This window comes from Zophobas morio, unplaced genomic scaffold (assembly GCF_036711695.1).
Source record: "Zophobas morio isolate AGI-343-1 ecotype UQ-CSIRO unplaced genomic scaffold, CSIRO_AGI_Zmor_V1 ptg000016l, whole genome shotgun sequence".
Classification (NCBI taxonomy): Eukaryota; Metazoa; Arthropoda; class Insecta; order Coleoptera; family Tenebrionidae; genus Zophobas; species Zophobas morio.
The window spans coordinates 6,575,517-6,602,831 of NW_026972121.1; the positions used below are offsets into that span (position 1 = coordinate 6,575,517).

The 27,315-nt window shown below is 35.0% G+C and overlaps 3 protein-coding genes across 3 annotated transcripts in view; 1 reads left to right on the forward strand and 2 right to left on the reverse strand.

Moving 5' to 3' along the window:
* Window positions 1-27,315, reverse strand: part of LOC135129687 (uncharacterized) — a 284,314-nt gene that overhangs the window by 251,493 nt on the left and 5,506 nt on the right. The window lies entirely within an intron of this gene.
* Window positions 450-1,926, forward strand: LOC135129414 (uncharacterized). The gene is made up of 4 exons (XM_064056564.1): window positions 450-495; window positions 1,236-1,612; window positions 1,661-1,834; window positions 1,879-1,926. Exons 1-4 carry the CDS (start codon window positions 450-452, stop codon window positions 1,924-1,926), a joined length of 645 nt encoding a protein of 214 aa, XP_063912634.1.
* Window positions 9,099-26,945, reverse strand: LOC135129685 (acyl-CoA Delta-9 desaturase-like). Its single transcript, XM_064056927.1, has 5 exons — window positions 26,600-26,945; window positions 9,903-10,033; window positions 9,647-9,852; window positions 9,416-9,598; window positions 9,099-9,342 (listed from the first exon to the last, which is right to left on the reverse strand). Exons 1-5 carry the CDS (start codon window positions 26,784-26,786, stop codon window positions 9,099-9,101), a joined length of 951 nt encoding a protein of 316 aa, XP_063912997.1. The 5' UTR covers window positions 26,787-26,945.

Genomic DNA, 27,315 nt, shown 5'->3' on the forward strand with positions numbered 1-27,315 from the left:
CATTTCTCCATTTCACTGACTTATTTTTTTTGTGTAAAATGGAAATTGAGAAATAACAGTATTGTATTTCCAAAATTTTCTGGGAAAATGGGAGCCGATCCTGATTTAATCAGTAAAATAAATTGACTCATTCATTAATTTTTTTGAGCCACTTCGTCAAGAAATGTATAGAAATAAATGCAAATACTAAAAAAGTGTAATGAACTAATGAAGGAGGACCCACAAAAGATAAAGGAAATTAAGTCAGAGAAAGAAGTGTGATATTACATTAATAAAACTAGAGAAACCTTAAGCGAAAAAATTGGGATACAGAAATGGAAAAAATATTTCGTGGAGTTGCTGGGAACGAGCAAAAAATGGATAAAAGGTATAAGAAACCAAGAAACGACTGAAATAAAACAAAAATACGAAAATTACAAAGTGGAGCTGAGTAAAGTCAAGGAAAACAGATGTGGCAGGAGCTCTGTAGAGACTTTGATACACAGAAGCAGGATGGTAGAGGAGAAATAAGAAATTCTAGGCACAACGATAAATATCTAAGGAACACAAATAAAACTTGATTGATTGAAGTAATATGAGAGTGTAATCATTTCTCCTACATTAAGCTTCAACGACCGTAAACATCTAACATTAATAATTAAAGTACCTTTCATAAAGTAACCTAATTCAGTATGAGACAATTAATCAATACTTTTACTCTAACTCATACGACACAGATACTCTCACTCTAATTATATGTATTATTGATGTGTCTGGTAGAAGATATTCCACTGTTGCTGAGAACATTCTTTCGTCTGTATGGTGTTATTCAGTTTTCGTGTAATGTTCCCCCAAAATCCTTCTATTCCTATGTTTATCGTCTTTACTGTACACCAGTTCTAGTTCTTTATAGCTACTGTTGTTACTCATGGTTGTCCCTTTATATCAGTACAGCTGATTCAACACCAGACAAAGTAGATGCCATAATATCTATCATAGATATTCCGTTAACTTTAGCATCACTGCTGATCTTAACACTACGAAGCAATAAGCTCCAAATTTTACTTTTAAAATTAAATGCAGTCAAAACAAAATCGTATGAGGCACAAAATAATGAAAACAACTGTCGAAAATTTGCATTTTCGTAATAGCAGTTCTACACTTTGTCTATGTTATAATTTTTCCTGATTTTTTGGTTTCTAGTGTATATTATTTTATGCCATCCACAATAGGCCTCTGTGCTCACTTATTTTTAGACGAGATTTTGAAATCCATTCGTTTGGAGTTTATCAAAATTAACAAGGAACTAGAAAGACGCGCTGTCAGAGATCTGGTAAATTTGAATCAACAAGAAATATACAGCATGTTGTGTAGAACTGACGAACTGACTCTTCACCACGGTGACTTAGTTTCTTTGGCCACCGACTTTAACAAACTTTTCGACATTGTTACTATTAGTTCAATGATAACTTGGCTAGTGTCTGTCATCGACGCTGTCTACGTCTTGATGCATAATTTATGGGTGGAGACTACAATCACAATAACAGCACTAGTGTTTACTGCCGTCAATACACTCATTTATTTCTTATGGTTTTCGTTGATGGTTCGAATGTATAGCAGCACACAGAACGAAGTATATCTAAACATTTTTTTATTGTCACTTTTTTAGATTTTTTTCTAGGCAAACCAAACAGCTGAGTTCGTACACGACGTCTGGAATCGATATCACAAAACAATGAACGTGGACTTGAAAACAGTGCGTAGCCTCGAACTTATTTCGCTCAGGTTGCTCAACCACAAGTTACATTTCACAGCCAGAAATTTTTTCAAACTCGACGAAACCTTCTGCCATTTGGTACGTACGTCTTTTGCGAGATTTGTAAAAATGGGTGCTTTCAGATGGTAGCTGCCGTGGCGACCTATGTCGTGATCCTATTCCAGTTCTAAAAAAAAATGGTTTAAAGTTACTTCGACGGAACTTGGCTCGCCCTTTTTGATTTTGCGAATTTAATTTTTTTATGATAACCCTTATAAGTTAAAATAAAGATATGTATGTAATATTGAAGTAAATATAATGAAACGTGCTATGCGTTTGTTTCAAGTGAGTTTTTCCAATACAAAATTTTGTGATGACCTCATCAATGTTTTTGCAAGGACGTATATGAATTTGGATTGGTGCAGTCTAGTACTTGCTAAGATAAGACTGTTTGTGGCAAGTTACATACCCCATAAGAATATAGGGGGCGGGTGGTCATAAGCTAGTATTTGTTAAAATAAGTCTGCTTTTGGTAAATGACTGAACAATATTAAGGGTAATCATTGGAATGGAGAGTGGGTGGGTGGGCGGGGATAATGCTTGCTTCTTAAAGGTTCTGTAGGAAAAAGTTACACTTAGTACCGCCCACCCACCCGTTATCTCATTTTTTTCTTCTGAAATAAGAAATAAATGTAGTAAATAAGTTATGATTAACGCTTGTTTTAGCACCCTTCGTTCTATTACTTCCCATTCTTACTTTACAAAAGAACATATAATTCACCCCGCCCACCCACCCCGCCTCCATTTCGGTGATTCATTTTATCTAGTTCGAATGAAAGGTGGATCTCAATTGCGTGCTTTTAAAAGATTCTTTATTAAAGTTAAACTTCTTCCGGATTCTGTCAATTTTCTTGGATTCTTTCGGATTCATCCGGATTCTTCCAAACTGTTTCGGATTCTTTTGTATATTCGCTGATTCTTTAGGATTCTTCCGGATTCTTTCTAATCCTTTCAGAATTTGGTCTAATTGTCTCATATTATCGTGTATTCTTTGAGATTCTTTTTAGATTATCTTAATATTCTTTCGGAAACTCTCGGGACTTGGATTTTTTCGGATTCTCTCGTATTATTTTGAACTCTTTGTATATTATAATATATCATTATGTGGAATTCTTTCGAATTATTTCCGAATTCTCAGATTCACTCAGACTCTTTCGAATACTTCTGCACACTTTTTCCATTTCTTTCGGATTCTTCCCGACTCTCTCGAAATTTGGTGAAGTCTTTTATATTTTCTTCCATTCTTTCGAATTCTCTCGGATCACGAATTTATTCGGATTTTGTCGTATTCGTTCACATACTTTGCATATTATTTAAGTGTCAAATTCTCTCCAATTGTCGCATTCTTGCTCGGTAACTTACAGAATCTGTCGGATTCTTTCAAATTCTCTTGTATTCTTCCGGATTCTCTTACATTCTTTGGGATTCTTTTAGGACTCTCTTCGTATTCTTTCTGATTGTTTGCGTATTTTTTCGGATTCTGTTGAATTCTTCAGAATTACTTTCGAATTCTCTCTGATTCTTGTAAGATTTCCTTGGATTCTTCGCATTCATCCAGATTTTTTCAAATTCTTTCGGGCTTTTTTATATGCCTCCTAAATTCGTAAGATTATTCCGGATTCTTTCCGATCCTATACGAATTTGGCCGGTTCCTTTCGTATCCTCTTAGATTCGTCGTATTCTTCCGGATTTTCTCAGATTTTCTCGGAATTTGATTGGAATCTTTTTCTGATTTTAGGGTTTTTCGGATTCTGTCTAATTCTTTCGGATAATTTCGGATTTTTCAAATTCTTTCGGATTGTGTTGCATTCTCTCGTATTCTTCTCGGATTCTTTTGTATTTTTTCGGATTCTCCCCTATCCTCTCTGAATTTGTCTAGTGAATGAAAGGTGGATCTCAATTGAAGAGAAATAAAATCTTTAGAATGAGAACAGCGTGTGAGGGCGGGGCTAGTATCTGCTAAGACAAGACTGATTTTGGTAAATGACATATCCTCTAAGAAAAAAAGGGTGGTGGGCGGGGCTAAAACTTGCTAATATAGGACTGAACATAAAACTAGAAAAACGCTAAATTTAGCCCCGCCCACCTCCTTTCTCCATTTTACTGACTTATTTTATTTAGTGTAAAATGGATATTAAAAAATAACGGTATTGTATTTTCAAAATTTTCTGGGAAAGTGGAGTGAACCGTTCCTCATTTAATCAATAAAATAAATTGACTCATTCATTAATTTTTTTGAGCCATTTCGTCAAGAAATATATAGAAATATTTAAATGCAAATAGAGTAGAACCTCGATAATCCGATTTAATTGGGGAAAATACATTCTCTTGTAGATTTCAAGCTCTAGAACTGACTTCGATCGAAATTTTCAGAAATTTTCAAAAATTCACATTTCGTACCGATTCTGTCAAAAATGTTGCTCCGTGACCATAAACACACTATACTTTTGGAATCAGCATATCGAGATCTACGTCTCTGAATTTTTTCGCAATTTTTAGACAACTTTTTTTAAAGTGAAATTTCTTTCAATGGTCCCCCCTTCTTCAAAATTCAGTCAAATTTTGACATTTTAAATGCATTAAATGCAAATACAGTAGAACCTCGATAATCCGATTTAATGCATGTCTATATCCACGTCTCTGAATTTTTTCGCAACTTTTTTAAAAGTGAAATTCTTTCAGTGGTCCCACTTCTTCAAATTTCGGCCAAATTTTGACATTTTCGAAACTTAACTAAATACATTCTCTTGTAGATTTCGAGCTCTAGAACTGACTTCTGGCATCGTTTCTTTGATAAGTGTAACCGTTTTTCCAGAACCGAACGTTGGAATATCGAAATTTTTTGAAATTTTCAAAAATTCGCAAATAATAGCGATTCTTCCGAAAATGTTGCGCCGTGACCATCAACATTCTACATTTTTAAAATCAGCATGTCGATATCCACGTCTCTGAATTTTTTCGCAACTTTTTTAAAAGTGAAATTTTTTCAGTGGTCACCCTTCTTCAAATTTCGGCCAAATTTTGACATTTTCGAAACTTAACTAAATACATTCTCTTGTAGATTTCGAGCTCTAGAACTGACTTCTGGCATCGTTTCTTTGATAAGTGTAACCGTTTTTCCAGAACCGAACGTTGGAATATCGAAATTTTTTGAAATTATCAAAAATTCGCAAATAATAGCGATTCTTCCGAAAATGTTGCTCCGTGACCATAAACTCGCTATATTTTTGGAATCAGCAGCTTGGGATACATAACCCTGAAGTTTTTCAGAATTTTTAGATCACCATTTCAAAAATGAAATTTTTCCTCATACAAATTTCGACCCATTTATGACGATTTTCGAAATTTAACTAAACACTTTTTCTTGTAGATTTCGGGCCGTAGAAGCCATTTCCAGCCTCATTTCTTCGATAAATTCAACCTTTTTTCCAAAATTAGTTAATTAATTCAGTGCATTTGAAATATCGCAATTTTTTAAAATTTCAGAAAATTCAATAGGTGCATGTTTTCAAGTTTAGTTCGGATTGCAGAGTTTTGTTTGGATTAAACAGACATCGACTTCAACTAGTCTCTGTTCGGATTACTGGATGTTCGGATAATCGTGGGTTCGGATTATAGAAGTTATACTGTACTAAAAAAGTGTAATGAAGAAAGACCCACAAAAGATAAAGGAAATTAAATCAGAAAAAGAAGTGTGATATTACATTAATAAAACTAAACAAACCTTAAGCGAAAAAATTGGGATACAGAGATGGAAAAAATATTTCATGGAGTTGCTGAGACCGAAATTTTGAGGTGACGTCATAAATTTTTTTGGGGGGATGAGCAAATACATTTTGATAAAAAAATTACCATACTTATGAAAAGTTTAAAATATCTGCAAGATTTCAAAGCATTCCGTTTTGCAGATTTAAATTTAAATTGGAAAATATTTCATAATTTAGATTTTTTTTTCCAAAAATTCTCTCAGATTTTCTCGGAATTTGATCGGAATCTCTCTCTGATTTTGGATTTTTTCGGATTCTTTTGTGTTCTCTAGAATTCCTTATGTATTATTTCGGATTCTGTCTAATTCTTTAGGATAATTTCGGATTTTTTCAAATTCTTTCGGATGGTGTTGCATTCTCTCGTATTATTTCAGTTTTTTTTTTGGATTCCTTTCGAACTCGACTGAATTTGGTAAATGATATATCCTCTAAAAAAAAAAGGGTGGGTGGGCGGGGCTAACCTTGCTAATATAGGACTGTACATAAAACTAGAAAAAAGCTAAATTTAGCCCCGCCCACCTCCTTTCTCCATTTCACTGACTTATTTTTTTAGTGTAAAATGGAAATTGAGAAATAACAGTATTGTATTTCCAAATTTTCTGTGAAAATGGAGTGAGCCGTTCCTGATTTAATCAATAAAATAAATTGACTCATCCATTAATTTTTTTGAGCCATTTCGTCAAGAAATATATAGAAATATATGCAAATACTAAAAAAGTGTAATGAAGGAAGACCCACAAAAGATAAAGGAAATTAAATCAGAAAAAGAAGTGTGATATTACATTAATAAAACTAAACAAACCTTAAGCGAAAAAATTGGGATACAGAGATGGAAAAAATATTTCATGGAGTTGCTGAGACCGAAATTTTGAGGTGACGTCATAAATTTTTTTGGGGGGATGAGCAAATACATTTTGATAAAAAAATTACCATACTTATGAAAAGTTTAAAATATCTGCAAGATTTCAAAGCATTCCGTTTTGCAGATTTAAATTTAAATTGGAAAATATTTCATAATTTAGATTTTTTTTTCCAAAAATTCTCTCAGATTTTCTCGGAATTTGATCGGAATCTCTCTCTGATTTTGGATTTTTTCGGATTCTTTTGTGTTCTCTAGAATTCCTTATGTATTATTTCGGATTCTGTCTAATTCTTTAGGATAATTTCGGATTTTTTCAAATTCTTTCGGATGGTGTTGCATTCTCTCGTATTATTTCAGTTTTTTTTTTGGATTCCTTTCGAACTCGACTGAATTTGGTAAATGATATATCCTCTAAAAAAAAAAGGGTGGGTGGGCGGGGCTAACCTTGCTAATATAGGACTGTACATAAAACTAGAAAAAAGCTAAATTTAGCCCCGCCCACCTCCTTTCTCCACTTCACTGACTTATTTTTTTAGTGTAAAATGGAAATTGAGAATTAACAGTATTGTATTTCCAAAATTTTCTGGGAAAATGGAGTGAGCCGTTCCTGATTTAATCAATAAAATAAATTGACTCATTCATTAATTTTTTTGAGCCACTTCGTCAAGAAATATATAGAAATAAATGCAAATACTAAAAAAGTGTAAGGAAGGAAGACCGACAAAAGATAAAGGAAATTAAATCAGAGAAAGGGGTGTGATATTACATTAATAAAACTAGACAAAACTTAAGCGAAAAAATTGGTATACAGAAATGGAAAAAATATTTCATGGAGTTGCTGGGACCGAAATTTTGAGGTGACGTCATCATTTTTTTGGGGGGGATGAGCAAATACATTTTGATAAAAAATTTACCATACTTACGAAAAGCTTAAAATATCTGCAAGATTTCAAAGCATTCCGTTTTGCAGATTTAAATTTAAATTGGAAAATGTTTCATAATTTTGATTTTTTTCCAAAAATTCTCTCAGATTTTCTCGGAATTTGATCGGAATCTCTCTCTGATTTTGGATTTTTTCGGATTCTTTCGTGTTCTTTAGAATTCCTTAGGTATTATTTCGGATTCTGTCTAATTCTTTAGGATAATTTTGGATTTTTTCAAATTCTTTCGGATGGTGTTGCATTCTCTCGTATTATTTACGTTTTTTTTTGGATTCCTTTCGAATTCGACTGAATTTGGTAAATGATATATCCTCTAAAAAAAAGGGTGGGTGGGCGGGGCCCCCACCTCCTTTCTCCATTACTGACTTATATTTTTAGTGTAAAATGGAAATTGGGAAATAACAGTATTGTATTTCCAAAATTTTCTGGGAAAATGGAGTGAGCCGTTCCTGATTTAATCAATAAAATAAATTGACTCATTCATTAATTTTTTTGAGCCACTTCGTCAAGAAATGTATATAAATGCAAATACTAAAAAAGTGTAATGAAGGAAGATCCACAAAAGATAAAGGAAATTAAATCAGAGAAAGAATGAGACCATTAATCAATACTTTTAGTGTAACTCATGTCGTGATCCTGCTCCAGTTCTAAAAACGCAACAGAGAAACCACTTTTGGAAGCTTTCGGACCTATCTTAACGTGGACTTTGCCCCCGACACTTACATCAAGTGTTTAATCACAACAATCGATCAAATCTCGTCCATGTGCTTGCAGATATGGCCAAAAATAATACTCGTGATAATTCCAAAGTCCAGCTGATAGTTTCACCACTGAAAACACGCGACAAATACAAATTTCATCAATAATCGCAACAAAGGGTACTTGAATAGGCCATTTCCGCTGGAATGTTGTTATTATTTAATAAATTTACCGAAAAAGTGACTCGTACTTCCGTAATATTGGCGCACTTTGAGATGTGTGCAGGGTATTTTAAATGTTCAAGTGCCACTTCAGCTCATTATTATTAACAAAATTCCGATAAAGCTTACAACCTTGAACTTATACATACTTCGGATTTTTTAATCTCGATAGATACTTATAGTTTTTGTACTTTCTATGATTTTTAGTTTTCATTGTTCGTTACCCGTCTAGATAAGTAAATAAATTGTAATTTCAAACTTATACTTACCCTTTGCTTAGAGAAGGTCACGTTGTTTTTCATCACAATGAAATGAAACGGTTCAAGGTAGCCCAACTTTTTAAAAGCCAGACACATAATTTCCACACAATTTTAATTTTGAGTTCATTATTCGATGGCCCCTGAATACTTTAATAATGTAAATAAGTACCTAAACAACAAAAAAAAGCGGCTTTAATCATTTTTTATTGTATAGTATTTGCAATTCTTAAATTTTTTTACGAAATTATGTACATTTGGGTATGCAAAGGTTTTTTTTTGCATACAATGTAGTGCCTTTTGTGTATAAAAATTAATAAAGCAGGTTTTGTATACAAATGACTTGAACAACATTTTAGAAAACAAACTGAGTGATAAGTTTTTTGCCAATTATAACTTTGATAAACTAACGCTGTTTTTAGTATGCACGTCGTGCAAGTACGTGAATATAAACTACTTTTTATTTATTATCTAAATAAGGTAAAAAACTGATTAACATGAATAACAAAAATAAGTTCTAGCTAAACAAAATTTGTTGTCTTTTTTTTATAGGAACTTATCTATGGCTACCATCACCATTATTTAATATGACCTTTTGTACTAATTCTCTGGATGGGCTTTTTAGGTCGTAGGCCCACCCAATTTTGGCGAATGCGTCCAGGAGGAGAGTTGTCCCATTTACGCGATAGTTTCCCAGTTCGGCCGCCTTATAGTCCCACGGGAACGTGTGGTGGTAATTGTGCCACCCTTCCCCCATCGCCAACAAGGATACCAGTAAATTCTCTGCTGGTTGAATTTTTCTAAAATAATTATATTAAGGTAGAATGTTCAACGCAGATGCTGGCCCTTTTGTCGTGTTTTATTTCCGCCTACCTATTATACGGTTTGTTGCCAAACATATGAGCTGCAGAGTTAACCAGCCACGTGAAATTTAACCCAGACACATATCTAGCGATCGTGCTCATGACAGACCAATAAAGACTCTCATTCCACACTAAATACGGCACTGCAGTTGGAAAAATAAAGCAAAAGAACAGCTTCAAAGGCCAGAAGTACCTAAAACACGAACAACTATTTTGTGTTTTTCGTACTTTACCTACTCACTTTTCAAAAAATACTACAACGGAATCTTCGAACAAGTCACTACAGTCAATCTGTTTCCCTTTTTTTAAAACTTCAGGGTGCTTTTTCATCATTAACCACCCCACGTGAGCAAAAAAGAACCCTCTGTTGGCGTTATGTGGGTCAGCGTCGGTTTCACTGAATTTGTGGTGGCCTCGGTGGTCCCTTACCCATTCACGTAATCTGTTCTAAAATACCACAAAAAAAATTGTCCATGGTTCACAAAAAAAATACCCACTTGTCCCGCTGTTGCATAAGTTAGGATTAGTATTATCCTCAGAGGGAGTTTGGCTTTGTACGATTTGTGGCTCCAGAGTCTGTGAGCTCCGGCTGTGACCCCAAAACCTCCGGCCCAACCAACAAAGAAACCTGAAATTTACCAAGAGTAAAAAACGTAAATAAGGGTGGTGAGTTTACACCAAACGAAGGTTTTCTTGTGATATAAATAGGGGAATGTGATGAATCCGATTAAAGCGGTCAGGTGGATTAAAAATATGCCGATGACGTTGATCCAAATAAGGGGTGTTTTATAAGTTTTCCAGAAAAATTGAGTAGTGGGTTGTGTTGGGGTGGTTTTTGGAGCGTGTGGCAACGTTTCGGCAAGCTTGGTTGACACTCGGTCCAGAGCCGTCATTTCAAATTCTTAAAAAATAATAAAATAGGGCACAAAAATTGTTCAAAACTTACCTGGTTCTAACACTAATAATACAACTGTGTGGCTGTTGTAACTGCTTTGTTTCTAATTTCAGACTAAACATGCCACCACCAATAACAAAAAGTATTACAATAATTTGTTACTTCAGTCACTCAAGATGTTAACATTGTGAAATAACAAATAACACATGCGGCTTTACAAACATATTAATAGGTGTTTACAGGGCTTGCATAACCATATTTACAAAAACTTGATATTTTTGACTTCTTACTACCGTAACAAAATTTTCTTAAATAAAATTTATTGTTGTTTCGAGCCAAAATGACCTACTTAGTCCCTTCTCATTTGAATCCGTAGTAAAAATTATGTAACGATTCATCGATTTATTTCGCATTTTGACACTCATCACTTTAAAGTATTTGTTACTATATTGGTTGCGCAACCATGGTTGTGAAACATGTACCCATTACCATGACAAGTTTCATTTCCATCGCGAACAGATATAAATCAGGAAACATTTATTAAAATACGGAGATGATAATTCAAAAATAATTTGTGGTTGCAAACATAAGCAGTTAAGCAAACACAATTATCAAAAGCAATTTAATTTATTCGCAACTATATAATAAATGTAAGCAGTTTTGTTAGTTTATTGTTGGTAAACAATACATTTTATTAATATGCGGTGGCGAAATAGGTATACAAAGCGACTCTCAACAATGAACGACACTTGCTGTAGAGATTATTTAAGAACGTGGCTTGGCGAAATCAAAAGTTACTTTTACTTTTGTAGATGTACACATTGCGACATTAATGTCGGTTTGATGAGAGTATCTGAACTAGTGGAGAAAAAAGGTGCCTAATTTTAAGTGTGGTTGGTTTGTTTGATGGTCGCTGGAATCGCATTTGATGCTATAAAAACAAAACCACTGGTGTAGTAAACCCACTGAACACTGACCTGTATTTTATTGCAATGAATAATGATGTACGGAAATTAGTAACGAAGTATTGTGAAAGGGGACTTTCCTTGCAGTTGTACAGGGTGTTTTTCAAAGAATAATTTTCACGTCCCAGTTTGAATTAAAATTTCGCGCTGAGAAAAATCCGTATTTGAATGATGTGAATTTAAACACACCCTCTGTTTTGAAGTAGATGGTTTTGAAAGTCGCTACATATTTCGAGAACCTTTTTTGTTGTGTTTTTGAAGCATTTTATATTTTAAGTATTTAATTTGAAACAATATTGTGTCTGGTTTTTGAAGTAGTTTGAAAAAATCTTGGTAATGCTTTTTGTTTAGTTTTTGAAGTAGTTTGATTTCGGATCTCCATTCGCATTCATCGGATTGTTTAAAATTCTCTTGCATTCTCCCGGATTTTTAAGGATTCTAAAGGATTCTCTCCGGTCCTATCTGAATTTGATCTGTTTCTCTCGCATTCTCTCGGATTTTCTTGGACTGTTTCGAATTGTATCGGATTCTGCTAGATTCTCTCTTAGTATCTCGCATTCTTTCCGTTTCTTCCGTATTCTCCCCGATTCTGTCTGAATTTGGCCGGTTTCTCTATCATCCTCTCGGATTCTTTCGTATTCTTCCGGATTTTCCCCGATCCTCCCGGAATTTGGTCGATTCTCTTATAGTTTCTTGTATTCTTTCGGATTCTTTGCATATTAAGTATTTGAGATTCTAACAGATTTTCTTGGATTCTTTCAAACTCATCCGGATTCTTTTATATTCTCTTGGATTCTCTCGTATTCTCTCGGATTCTTTAAGATCCTCTGGGACTGTCTCTTATCCTCTCGGGATTTAGCCGGAATCTCTTAATACACTGAGATAATTTTCGGTTTCTGTCTTCCTCTGATTCTTTCGAATTAAATTTCGGTTTCTGTTTTCTCGAATTCTCTTTTTTTTTCGGATTCTTGTAGTTTTCTTTCGGAATCTCCTGGAACTCGGATTATTTCGGATTCTGCCGAATTCTTTCGAATTATTTTCGAGTTGTTTGATTCTTTCCGATCGTCTCTAAATTTGGACGGTTTCTCTCGTATCTTCTCGGATTCTTTCGTATTCTCGGATCACAAATTTCTTTGGATTCTCTCGTTTTAGTTCGGAGTCTTTCCGTATTATTTAAATCTCAAATTTTCTCTAATTGATTTCTGATTCTCACTGGGATATTTCTAGATTATATCGGTTTTTTTCGGATTCTTTCAACTTTATCCGGATTCTTGCCTTGAATTCTTTTGAAGCAGTAATTTGAAATAATCTCGGAGACCTCTTATGTATTTTTTGAAGAATGTAGTTTGAAAGAATCTCGTGAATCCACTATTGGTCATCGGATTCTTTCGTATTCTTTCATATTCTATTCATTCTCTGATCCTATCTGTGTTTGACCTGTTCCTCTCGTATTGTCTCGGATTCTCTTCGTGTTTTTTCGAAATCTCTCGTATCTCGTATTCTTTCGGATTCTTCGTGTATTATTTCAGATTCTCCCGACTTCATTCGAATTATTTTAGGATTCTCTCTGATGGACCCGGTTTCTTCCAGATTTTCTTGGAATCTATCGTAGTATATCCCATTCTTTCCGTTTCTCCCATAGTCTCCCTGATCCTGTCTGAATTTGGCCGGTTTTTTGTATTCTATCGGATTCTCTTGAATTTGTAATTTTTGGATTCTCTCGTATCCTTTGCATGTTATTTAAAATCCTAACAGATTTTCTCGGGTTCTTTCGGACTCTTTCAGGTCCATCAGGATTCCGTCAATTTCCATCGGATTCTCGCATATTCTCTTGCATTCCTTCGAATTCCCTTGTATTCTTTAGAATTATTTTGGGATTCTTTTTGTATTCTTTCGGATTCTGTCGAATCTAAGATTTGTTTCGAATTCTTTGCGTATTATTTAGAATTCTATCGATTCTCTCCAATTGCTTTCGGATTCTTCCAGATTCTCTCGGATTTTCTCGAATTCTTCCATATTCTCCCGTATTCTTCAGGATTCCTCCGAATTCTCTTTTATCCTCTTGTAATTTGGTAGCATTTTCTCACATTCTCTTGTATTCTTTTGGATTCTCTTATTTTCTTTCGGGTTCTTTGTGTATTATTTAGGATTGTGTCGATTTCTCTCCAATTGTTTTCAGATTTTCCCTGATTCACTCGGATACTTAAAGATTCTGTGGGATTTTCTCGGATTCTTTCAGACTCATTCGGATTCTTTTATATTCTCTTGGATTCTCTCGTATCCTCTCGGGATTAGACGGATTCTCTTATATTCACTGAGATAATTTTCGGATTTCCTCGGATTCTTTCTGATTTTTTGCGTATTAATTCGGTTTCTGTCAGACTTTCTCGAATTCTTTCGGATTCTTCCAAATTCCCTTGAATTCTCTTGTATATTCGCAGATTATATACATTATATTATATTATGTCCTATTTGGACCAATGGTCTGCTGGATGTCAATAAACATTATCATTATTATTATTATTAATAATATTATTAAACATTATGAAGGATTTTTCCGGATTCTACCCGATCCTCTCGAAATTCGTCGAATTTTCTTAGGTATAATTTTTTTCGGATTTTCTTCGTATTCTTTCGAAATCTCCCGGAACTCGGATTTTTTCAAATTCTATTTTGTGTATTATTTCGGATTCTGTTGAATTCTTACGAATTGTTTGATTCGCTCGGATTCTTGCCGATTCTGTTGCATACTCCCCGATTCTCCCCGATCGTCTCTAAATTTGGACGGTTTCTCCCGTATCCTCTCGGATTCTTTCGTATTCTCTGATTACAAATTTCTTCGGATTCTCTCGTTTTCGTTCGGATTCTTTGCATATTCAGGTTCGTCAGGATTCCGTCATATTGTCTTGGATTGTCACATATTCTCTTGTATTCTGTAGAATTATTTTGGGATTCTCTTCTTATTCCCTCGAATCTAAGTTTTTTTCGGATTCTTTGTGTAGTATTATTATTATGAATTCTATCGATTCCTTCCAATTGTTTTCGGATTCTCCCTGATTCACTTGTATACTTCCAGATTCCCTCAAATTTTCTTGAATTCTTCCATATTCTCTCGTATTCTTCAGGTTCTTCCGAATTCTCTCTTATCCTCTTGTAATTTAGTAGGATTTACTCATGTTCCTCTATATTCTTTCGGACTCTCTTATATTCTTTGAGATTGTTTCCGGATTTTTTAGTATTCTTTCAGATTCTCTCAGATCTAGGATCTTTTCAGATTCTCTTGTATTCTTTCGGATTATTTGTGTATTATTTAGGATTGTATAAGAATTATTTCCAATTGTTTTCGGATTCTCCCTTATTCACTCGGATACTTCTAGATTCTGTCGGATTTTCTTGGATTCTTTCAGACTCATCCGGATTCTGTTATATTCTCTTGGATTCTTTAAGATTTTTTGGGACTGTCTATTATCCTCTCGGGATTTAGCCGGATTCTCTTATATTCACTGAGATAATTTTTGGATTCTGTCGGATTTTCTCTGGTTCTTTCGAATTATTTGTATATTAAATTTCGCTTTTTGTCAGATTTTCTCGAATTCTTTTTGATTCATCCGGATTCTCCCAAATTTCCTTGACTTCTCTTGTATATTGACAGATTCTTAAGGATTCTTCCGAATTCTATCCGATCCTATAATAATGGTAATAATAGATTTCATCTCGAAATTTGTCGAATTCTCTTTTTATTTCGGATTCTCTTCGTTTTCTTTCGGAATTTCCCGGAACTCTTATTTTTGCGGATTCTTTGTGTATTGTTTCGGATTCTGCCGAATCCTTTCGAATTATTTTAGAATTGTTTGAGTCTTTGGATATTATTTAAATCTCAAATTCTCTTTAATTGATTTCAGATTGTGACTGGCATATTTCCAGATTCTATCGGATTTTTTCGAATTCTTTCACACTCTCTAAGATTCTGATTTTGTTGGGAGTACGTAATTTGAAAGAATTTCGCAAACCCCTTGAATTCTTTTGAAGTAGTTATTTGAAATAATCTCGAAGACCTCTTATGTTTTTTTTGAAGAATCACGTCAATCCACTATTGGTCATCGGATTCTTTCGTATTCTATTCATTCGCATTCATTCGGATTTTTTGAAATTCTCTTGAATTCTCTTGCATTCCCCCGGATTTTTAAGGATTCTTACGGATTCTCTCTGATCCTATCTGTGTTTGACCTGTTCCTCTCGTATTGTCTCGGATTCTCTTCGTGTTTTTTCGAAATCTATCGTATCTCGTATTCTTTCGGATTCTTCGTGTATTATTTCAGATTCTGGCGACTTCATTCGAATTATTTTAGGATTCTCTCTAATGCACCCGGTTTCTTCCGGATTTTCTTGGAATCTGTCGTAGTATATCGTATTCTTTCCGTTTCTGCCGTAGTCTCCCTGATCCTGTCTGAATTTGGCCGGTTTCTTGTATTCTATCAATTCTCTTGAATTTGGAATTTTTGGATTCTCTCGTATCCTTTGCATGTAATTTAAAATTCTAACAGATTTTCTCGGGTTCTTTCGGACTCTTTCAGGTCCATCAGGATTCCGTCATATTCTATCGGATTCTCGCATATTCTCTTGCATTTCTTCGAATTCCCTTGTATCCTTTAGTATTATTTTGGGATTCTTTTAGTATTCTTTCGGATTCTGTCGAATCTAAGATTTGTTTCGGATTCTTTGCGTATTATTTAGAATTCTATCGATTCTCTCCAGTTGCTTTCGGATTCTTCCAGATTCTCTCGGATTTTCTCGAATTCTTCCATATTCTCCCGTATTCTTCAGGATTCTTCCGAATTATCTTTAATCCTCTTGTAATTTGGTAGCATTTTCTCACATTCTCTTGTATTCTTTTGGATTCTCTTATATTCTTTCGGGTTCTTTGTATATTATTTAGGATTGTGTCGATTTCTCTCCACTTGTTTTCAGATTTTCCCTGATTCATTCGGATACTCCCAGATTCTGCCGGATTTACTCGGATTCTTTCAGACTTAACCGGATTCTTTTATATTCTCTTGGATTCTCTCGTATCCTCTCGGGATTAGACGGATTCTCTTATATTCACTGAGATAATTTTCGGATTTCCTCGGATTCTTTCTGATTTTTTGCGTATTAATTCGGTTTCTGTCAGATTTTCTCGAATTCTTTCGGATTCTTCCAAATTCCCTTGAATTCTCTTGTATATTCGCAGATTCTGAAGGATTCTTCCGAAATCTCTCCGATCCTCTTGAAATTTGTCGAATTCACTTAGGTATAATTTTTTTCGGATTTCCTTCGTATTCTTTCGGAATGTCCCGGAACTCGGATTTTTTCAAATTCTATTTTGTGTATTATTTCGGATTCTGTTGAATTCTTACGAATTGTTTGATTCACACGGATTCTTGCGGATTCTGTTGCATACTCTCGGATTCTCTCCGATCGTCTCTAAATTTGGACGGTTTCTACCGTGTCCTCACGGATTCTTTCGTATTCTCTGATTACAAATTTCTTCGGATTCTCTCGTTTTCGTTCGGATTCTTTGCATATTCAGGTTCGTCAGGATTCCGTCATATTGTCTCGGATTCTACATATTCTCTTGTATTCTGTAGAATTATTTTGGGATTCTTTTTTTATTCCCTCGAATCTAAGTTTTTTTCGGATTCTTTGTGTATTATTATTATGAATTCTATCGATTCCTTCCAATTGTTTGCGGATTCTCCCTGATTCACTTGAATACTTCCAGATTCTCTCAAATTTTCTTGAATTCTTCCATATTTTCTCGTATTCTTCAGGCTTCCTTCGAATTCTCTCTTATCCTCTTGTAATTTGGTAGGATTTACTCATGTTCCTCTATATTCTTTCGGATTCTCTTATATTCTTTGAGATTGTATGCTGATTCTTTTAGTATTCTTTCAGATACTCTCAGATCTAGGATCTTTTCAGATTCTCTTGTATTCTTTCGGATCCTTTGTGTATTATTTAGGATTGTATCGAATTCTCTCCAATTGCTTTCGGATTCTCCCTGATTCACTTGTATACTTCCAGATTCTGTCGGATTTTCTCGAATTCTTCCATATTCTCCCGTATTTTTCAGGATTCCTCCGAATTCACTTTTATACTCTTGTAATTTTGTAGCATTTTCTCGCATTCTCTTGTATTCTTTTGGATTCTCTTATATTCTTTCGGGTTCTTTGTGTATTATTTAAGATTGTGTCGATTTCTCTCCAATTGTTTTCAGATTTTCTATGATTCACTCGGATACTTCCAGATTCTGTTGGAATTTCTCGGATTCTTTCAGGCTCATCCGGATTCTTTTATATTCTCTTGGATTCTCTCGTATCCTCTCGGGATTAGACGGATTCTCTTAAATTCACTGAGATAAGTTTCGGGTTCGCTCTGATTTTTTGCGTATTACTTCGGTTTCTGTCAGATTTTATCGAATTCTTTCGGATTCTTCCAAATTCCCTTGAATTCTCTTGTATATTCGCAGATTCTGAAGGATTCCTGCGAATTCTATCCTCTCTAAATTTGTCGAATTCTCTTAGGTATATTTTTTTCGGATTCTCTTCGTATTCTTTCGGAATCTCCCGGAACTCGGATTTTTTCAGATTCGGTTTTGTGTATTATTTGGGATTCTGTTGAATTCTTTCGAATTGTTTGATTCACTCGGATTCTTGCGGATTCTGTTGTATACTCTCTGATTTTCTCCGATCGTCTCTAAATTTGGACGGTTTCTCTCATATCCTCTCCGATTATTAGTATTTTCGCATCACAAATTTCTTCGGATTCTCTCGTTTTCATTCGGATTCTTTGCGTATTATGTAAGTCTCAAATTCTCTCCAATTGTTTTCAGATTCTCACTAGGATATTTCCAGATTCTGTCGGATTCGCTCTGATTCTTTCATATTCTCTAAGATTCTGATTTTGTTGAAAGTACGTAATTTCAAAGAATTTCGCGGACCCCTTGAATTCTTTTGTTGTGTATTTAAATTAGTTTGAAATAATCTCGGAAACCTGTTGTTTTTTTTTTTGAAGAATGTAGTTTGAAAGAATCTCGTGAATCCACTCTTGGTTTCTTGTATTCTTTCGAATTCTCTAGAATCTCATATTTCCTCGGATTCTCTCGTATTCTATCGGATTCTTTGTGTATTATTTCAGATTCTGTTGAATTCTTTCGCATTATCTTTTCGGATTCACTCGAATTTTTCCGGGTTTTGTTAGATTTTCACGAATTCTTTCGGATTCATTCGCATTCATACGGATTGTTTCAAATTCTATTGAATTCTCTTGCGTTCTCCCGAATTTTCTCGGAATCTTTCGGACTCATCCTGATTCTTTTATGTTCTCTTGGATTCCCTCGGATTCTTTAAGATTCTTTGGCACTGTCTCTTATCCTCTCGGGATTTAGCCGGATTGTCTTATATTCACTGATATAACTCTTGGATTCTTTCGTATTCTTCCAAATTCCTTTGAATTCTCTTGTATATTCGCAGATTCTTAAGGATTCTTCTGAATTCTATCCGATACTCTCGAGATTTGTCGAATTCTCTTAAATTTTTTTCGGTTTCTCTTCGTATTCTTTCGAAATCTCTCGGAACTCGGATTTTTTCAGATTACTTTCTAATTGTTTGATTCACACGAATTCTTTCGGATTCTCTCCTATCCTTTCTAAATTTGGACGGTTTCTCTCATATCCTCCGGATTCTTTAGTATTCTCGCATCACAAATTTCTTCGGATTCTCTCGTTTTCATTCGGATTCTTTGCGTATTATTTAAGTCTCAAATTATCTCCAATTGTTTTCAGATTCTCACTGGGATATTTCTAGTGAGAATCTGGGATGTCGGATTTTGTCATATTCTCTAAGCTTCTAAGTTTGTTAGAAGTACGCAATTTGAAGGAATTTCGCAAATCCCTTGAATTTTTGTGAAGCAAGTAGTTTGAAAGAATATCGGGAACTTCTTTTGTTGTGTTTTTGAAGTAGTTTGGAAGAATATCGGGGACCCCTTATGTCTTATATTTGAAGTATTTAATTTGAAAGAATCTTGAGGACCCCTTGTCGTGTCTGGTTTTTGAAGTAATTTCAAAGAATCATGGGAATACCGTTTGTTTTTGTAATAGTTTGAAACAATTTAGTGGACACCTTGAATTCTTTTGTTGTATATTTAAAGTAATTTGAAATAATCTCGGAGACCTCTTATGTTTTTATGAAGAATGTAGTTTGAAAGAATCTCGTGAATCCACTGTTGGTCTCTTGTCCTCTTTCGAATTCTCTAGAATCTCGTATTTCCTCGGATTCTATCGGATTTTTTGCGTATTATTTCAGATTCTGTTGAATTCTTTCACATTATCTTTTCGGATTCTCTTTGATTCACTCGAATTTTTCCAGGTTTTGTTAGATTTTCACGAATTGTTTCGGATTCATTCGCATTCATACGGATTGTTTCAAATTCTATTGAATTCTTTTGCGTTCTCCCGGATTTTCTCGGATTCTTTCAGACTCATCCGGATTCTTTTATGTTCTCTTGGATTCTCTCGGATTCTTTAAGATTCTTTGGCACTGTCTCTTATCCTCTCGGGATTTAGCCGGATTGTCTTATATTCACTGATATAACTCTTGGATTCTTTCGTATTCTTCCAAATTCCTTTGAATTCCCTTGTATATTCGCAGATTCTTAAGGATTCTTCTGAATACTATCCGATACTCTCGAGATTTGTCGAATTCTCTTAAATTTTTTTTCGGTTTCTCTTCGTATTCTTTCGAAATCTCTTGGAACTCGGAATTTTTCAGATTAGTTTCTTTGATTGTTTGATTCACACGAATTCTTTCGGATTCTCTCCGATCCTTTCTAAATTTGGATGGTTTCTCTCATATCCTCCGGATTCTTTAGTATTCTCGCATCACAAATTTCTTCGGATTCTCTCGTTTTCATTCGGATTCTTTGCGTATTATTTAAATCTCAAATTATCTCCAATTGTTTTCAGATTCTCACTGGGATATTTCTAGTGAGAATCTGGGATGTCGGATTTTGTCATATTCTCTAAGCTTCTAAGTTTGTTAGAAGTACGCAATTTGAAGGAATTTCGCAATTCCCTTGAATTTTTGTGAAGCAGGTAGTTTGAAAGAATATCGGGAACTTCTTTTGTTGTGTTTTTGAAGTAGTTTGAAAGAATATCGGGGACCCCTTATATTTGAAGTATTTAATTTGAAAGACTCTTGAGGACCCCTTGTCGTGTCTGGTTTTTGAAGTAATTTGAAAGAATCATAGGAATAACGTTTGTTTTTGTAATAGTTTGAAACAATTTAGTGGACACCTTGAATTCTTTTGTTGTATATTTAAAGTAATTTGAAATAATCTCGGAGACCTCTTATGTTTTTATGAAGAATGTAGTTTGAAAGAATCTCGTGAATCCACTCTTGGTCTCTTGTCCTCTTTCGAATTCTCTAGAATCTCGTAATTCCTCGGATTCTATCGGATTTTTTGCGTATTATTTCAGATTCTGTTGAATTCTTTCACATTATCTTTTCGGATTCTCTTTGATTCACTCGAATTTTTCCGGGTTTTGTTAGATTTTCACGAATTCTTTCGGATTCATTCGCATTCATACGGATTGTTTCAAATTCTATTGAATTCTTTTGCGTTCTCCCGGATTTTCTCGGATTATTTCAGACTCATCCGGGTTCTTTTATGTTCTCTTGGATTCCCTCGGATTCTTTAAGATTCTTTGGCACTGTCTCTTATCCTCTCGGGATTTAGCCGGATTGTCTTATATTCACTGATATAACTCTTGGATTCTTTCGTATTCTTCCAAATTCCTTTGAATTCTCTTGTATATTCGCAGATTCTTAAGGATTCTTCTGAATTCTATCCGATACTCTCGAAATTTGTCGAATTCTCTTAATTTTTTTTTCGGTTTCTCTTCGTATTCTTTCGAAATCTCTGGGAACTCGGATTTTTTCAGATTACTTTCTAATTGTTTGATTCACACGAATTCTTTCGGATTCTCTCCGATCCTTTCTAAATTTGGACGGTTTGTCTCATATCCTCCGGATTCTTTAGTATTCTCTCATCACAAATTTCTTCGGATTCTCTCGTTTTCATTCGGATTCTTTGCGTATTATTTAAGTCTCAAATTATCTCCAATTGTTTTCAGATTCTCACTGGGATATTTCTAGTGAGAATCTGGGATGTCGGATTTTGTCATATTCTCTAAGCTTCTAAGTTTGTTAGAAGTACGCAATTTGAAAGAATTTCGCAAATCCCTTGAATTTTTGTGAAGCGGGTAGTTTGAAAGAATATCGGGAACTTCTTTTGTTGTGTTTTTGAAGTAGTTTGAAAGAATATCGGGGACCCCTTATATTTGAAGTATTTAATTTGAAAGACTCTTGAGGACCCCTTGTCGTGTCTGGTTTTTGAAGTAATTTGAAAGAATCATAGGAATAACGTTTGTTTTTGTAATAGTTTGAAACAATTTAGTGGACACCTTGAATTCTTTTGTTGTATATTTAAAGTAATTTGAAATAATCTCGGAGACCTCTTATGTTTTTATAAAGAATGTAGTTTGAAAGAATCTCGTGAATCCACTCTTGGTCTCTTGTCCTCTTTCGAATTCTCTAGAATCTCGTATTTCCTCGGATTCTATCGGATTTTTTGCGTATTATTTCAGATTCTGTTGAATTCCTTCACATTATCTTTTCGGATTCTCTTTGATTCACTCGAATTTTTCCAGGTTTTGTTAGATTTTCACGAATTCTTTCGGATTCATTCGCATTCATACGGATTGTTTCAAATTCTATTGAATTCTCTTGCGTTCTCCCGAATTTTCTCGGAATCTTTCGGACTCATCCTGATTCTTTTATGTTCTCTTGGATTCCCTCGGATTCTTTAAGATTCTTTGGCACTGTCTCTTATCCTCTCGGGATTTAGCCGGATTGTCTTATATTCACTGATATAACTCTTGGATTCTTTCGTATTCTTCCAAATTCCTTTGAATTCTCTTGTATATTCGCAGATTCTTAAGGATTCTTCTGAATTCTATCCGATACTCTCGAGATTTGTCGAATTCTCTTAAATTTTTTTCGGTTTCTCTTCGTATTCTTTCGAAATCTCTCGGAACTCGGATTTTTTTCTAATTGTTTGATTCACACGAATTCTTTCGGATTCTTTCCGATCCTTTCTAAATTTGGACGGTTTCTCTCATGTCCTCTCGGATTCATTAGTATTCTCGCATCACAATTTTTTTCGGATTCTCTCGTTTTCATTCGGATTCTTTGCGTATTATTTAAGTCTCAAATTATATCCAATTGTTTTCAGATTCTCACTGGGATATTTCTAGTGAGAATCTGGGATGTCGGATTTTGTCATATTCTCTCTAAGCTTCTAATTTTGTTAGAAGTACGCAATTTGAAGGAATTTCGCAAATCCCTTGAGTTTTTGTGAAGCAGGTAGTTTGAAAGAATATCGGGGACCCCTTATGTTTTATATTTGAAGTATTTAATTTGAAAGAATCTCGAGGACCCCTTGCGTCTGGTTTTTGAAATAGTTTGAAAGAATTTAGGGGACCCCCTTGAATTCTTTTGTCCTGTATTTAAAGTAATTTGAAATAATCTCGGAGACCTCTTATGTTTTTTTTTTTTTGAAGAATGTAGTTAGAATCTCGTGAATCCACTGTTGGTCTCTTGTCCTCTTTCGAATTCTCTAGAATCTCGTATTTCCTCGGATTCTATCGGATTTTTTGCGTATTATTTCAGATTCTGTTGAATTCTTTCACATTATCTTTTCGGATTCTCTTTGATTCACTCGAATTTTTCCGGGTTTTGTTAGATTTTCACGAATTCTTTCGGATTCATTCGCATTCATACGGATTGTTTCAAATTCTATTGTTCTCTTGCGTTCTCCCGAATTTTCTCGGAATCTTTCGAACTCATCCTGATTCTTTTATGTTCTCTTGGATTCCCTCGGATTCTTTAAGATTCGTTGGCACTGTCTCTTATCCTCTCGGGATTTAGCCGGATTGTCTTATATTCACTGATATAACTCTTGGATTCTTTCGTATTCTTCCAAATTCCTTTGAATTTCCTTGTATATCCGCAGATTCTTAAGGATTCTTCTGAATTCTATCCGATACTCTCTAAATTTGTCGAATTCTCTTAAATTTTTTTTCGGTTTCTCTTCGTATTCTTTCGAAATCTCTCGGAACTCGGATTTTTTCAGATTACTTTCTAATTGTTTGATTCACACGAATTCTTTCGGATTCTCTCCGATCCTTTCTAAATTTGGACGGTTTCTTTCATATCCTCCGGATTCTTTAGTATTCTCGCATCACAAATTTCTTCGGATTCTCTCGTTTTCATTCGGATTCTTTGCGTATTATTTAAGTCTCAAATTATCTCCAATTGTTTTCAGATTCTCACTGGGATATTTCTAGTGAGAATCTGGGATGTCGGATGTTGTCATATTCTCTAAGCTTCTAAGTTTGTTAGAAGTACGCAATTTGAAGGAATTTCGCAAATCCCTTGAATTTTTGTGAAGCGGGTAGTTTGAAAGAATATCGGGAACTTCTTTTGTTGTGTTTTTGAAGTAGTTTGAAAGAATATCGGCGACCCCTTATGTCTTATATTTGATGTATTTAATTTGAAAGACTCTTGAGGACCCCTTGTCGTGTCTGGTTTTTGAAGTAATTTGAAAGAATCATGGGAATAACGTTTGTTTTTGTAATAGTTTGAAACAATTTAGTGGACACCTTGAATTCTTTTGTTGTATATTTAAAGTAATTTGAAATAATCTCGAAGACCTCTTATGTTTTTTTTTGAAGAATGTAGTTCGAAAGAATCTCGTGAATCCACTGTTGGTCTCTTGTACTCTTTCGAATTCTCTAGAATCTCGTATTTCCTCGGATTCTATCGGATTCTTTGCGTATTATTTCAGATTCTGTTGAATTCTTTCACATTATCTTTTCGGATTCTCTTTGATTCATTCGAATTTTTCCAGGTTTTGTTGGATTTTCACGAATTGTTTCGGATTCATTCGCATTCATACGGATTGTTTCAAATTCTATTGAATTCTTTTGCGTTCTCCCGGATTTTCTCGGATTCTTTCAGACTCATCCGGATTCTTTTATGTTCTCTTGGATTCTCTCGGATTCTTTAAGATTCTTTGGGACTGTCTCTTATCCTCCCGGGATTTAGCCGGATTGTCTTACTGATATAACTCTCGGATTCTTTCGTATTCTTCCAAATTCCTTTGAATTCTCTTGTATATTCGCAGATTCTTAAGGATTCTTCTGAATTCTATCCGATACTCTCGAAATTTGTCGAATTCTCTTAATTTTTTTTTTCGATTTCTCTTCGTATTCTTTCGAAATCTCTCGGAACTCGGATTTTTTCAGATTATTTTCTAATTGTTTGATTCACACGAATTCTTTCGGATTCTCTCCGATCCTTTCTAAATTTGGACGGTTTCTCTCATATCCTCCGGATTCTTTAGTTTTCTCGCATCACAAATTTCTTCGGATTCTCTCGTTTTCATTCGGATTCTTTGCGTGTTATTTAAGTCTCAAATTATCTCCAGTTGTTTTCAGATTCTCACTAGGATATTTCTAGTGAGAATCTGGGATGTCGGATTTTGTCATATTCTCTAAGCTTCTAAGTTTGTTAGAAGTACGCAATTTGAAGGAATTTCGCAAATCCCTTGAATTTTTGTGAAGCAGGTAGTTTGAAAGAATATCGGGAACTTCTTTTGTTTGTTTTTGAAGTAGTTTGAAAGAATCATGGGAATACTGTTAGTTTTTTAATTGTTTGAAACAATTTAGGGGACCCCTTGAATTCTTTTGTTGTATATTTAAAGTAATTTGAAATAATCTCGGAGACTATACTTATGTTTTTTTTTGAAGAATGTAGTTTGAAAGAATCTCGTGAATCCACTGTTGGTCTCTTGTACCTATTCTTTCGAATTTTCTAGAATATCGTATTTCCTCGTATTCTTTCGGATTCTTTGCGTATTATTTCAAATTCTGTTGAATTCGTTCGCATTATCCTTTCGGATTCTCTTTGATTCACTCGAATTTTTCCGGGTTTTGTTAGATTTTCACGAATTCTTTCGGATTCATTCGCATTCATACGGATTGTTTCAAATTATATTGAATTCTCTTGCATTCTCCCGGATTTTCCCACATTCTTTCGGACTCATCCGGATTCTTTTATATTCTCTTGGATTCTCTCGGATTCTTTGGATTCTCTTATCCTCTCGGGATTTAGCCGGATTCTCTTATATTCACTGAGATAATTTTCGAATTCTCTCGGATTCTTTCGTGTTCTTCCAAATTCCTTTGAATTCTCTTTTCAGATATTTCCAGTGAGAATCTGGGATGCCGGATTTTGTCATATTCTCTAAGCTTCTGATTTTGTTGGAAGCACGTCATTTGAAGGAATTTCGCAAATCCCTTGAATTCTTGTGAACCAGATAGTTTGAAAAAATAACAGGGATTCCGTATGTTTTATATTTGGAGTTTGTAATTTGAAAGAATCTCGGAGACTCCTTTTGTGTGTGTTTTTTGAAGTAATTTGAAAGAATCTCGGGAACGCTTTTTGTTTTGTTCTTGAAATAGTTTGAAAAAAATCTCCGGCATCCCTTGTGTCTTGTTTTTGAAGTAGTAGTTTGAAAGAATCTGGATACCCTTTGGGCTTTGTTATAACTCGTTTGTTCTTGTCTAAGATGTTATTTCTTTGGGTTTTTCCTTTCCTCAAATTCTCTGCATCCACGTTTTTTCCTTTTGTTCTTTAATTAATTTCTTTACTAGTTCTGGATTCTTTATGTTTTTTTATGTCTCATCTGTTCTCTCCAATTTTCTTTCTTATCTTTTACACACTTAATTGTACCCCCGTTCAAAAGAAATACCAAGGGACCAACACATCCACGAAAACCAACAAAGAATATGCTAAACCGTTGCCACACTCCCCCTCCCCTCCTCTAGCGTAATTGACTATTAATGTATATTGAAATGTAAAATTTCGCAGATGTAAACACGTGGTGTTAATTTTTGTTTATTGTTTGTAAATTCACAGTTCATGTTAAGATTAATTGTTGTTCCTGGTTTTAAGGCAATTTGACAGTCATGAGATTGTTTATGTAAACTATGTGTTAATAATTCACTTATTCAAATTTCACTCTTTTGTTAACAAGTTGTGACTAGCTTCTGGATGTCTTTACAGTCTAGTGGGTTTTATCGTCTTACTTGTGTGGCCGCCTGGAAGTATGCAACCAGTAAACGCCACGGTGGAAACGTAAAACAGACTCCTCTTCTTCTCCGACCACTCACCGTGTGCAGACGTCCTCTCCTCTTCAAGACCTCCACGTGGACATACACATACAACCTTGGGCCGTGTTATCATTTTTGTAGTTGAACTACGGGTACGAACATCCCGACGTGATCGAAGAACTACGGGTACGAACATGCCGACTGCCGAAGAACTGCAACAGCAACTCGAAAAACAGCAAGAAGCCATCCGGAAGCTAGAGCACACTCCAGCCAGTCACAGACATCGTAGCGAACCCACCAGACAAAGAGAGGTACGACACAATTAAGAAGAAACTGATAGCCGCCTACACCGACTCACAGGAGAAGCAGCTACGAAAGCTGATAAACGAGATGAGCTAGGGGACCGACAACCATCCCAGTTATTCCGCGAAATGAAGGCACTCGCGGGGCAGCAGATGAATAGCGAAGTCATAAAAACGCTCTGGCTACAGCGACTTCCACCACATGTCCAACTCGTGCTGTCTGCGAGCGAGGGAGTACCGCTGGAAAAGATGGCAGAAATCGCGGACAAATTGGCGGAAATACACAGAAGCAACGCTATGGCTTCCAGTATCAACGCGATAGGCGCCACCAGCGACACGACGCGGCAGAACACCATCGTACCAACGCAGGAAACTAACCTCATTACGGTAATTGCAGACCTCCAGAAACAGATGGCGGCCTTATCGGTAGCCGTAACTCATCTAAGCAACACGAGAGGGCGCAGTCCACAAGCA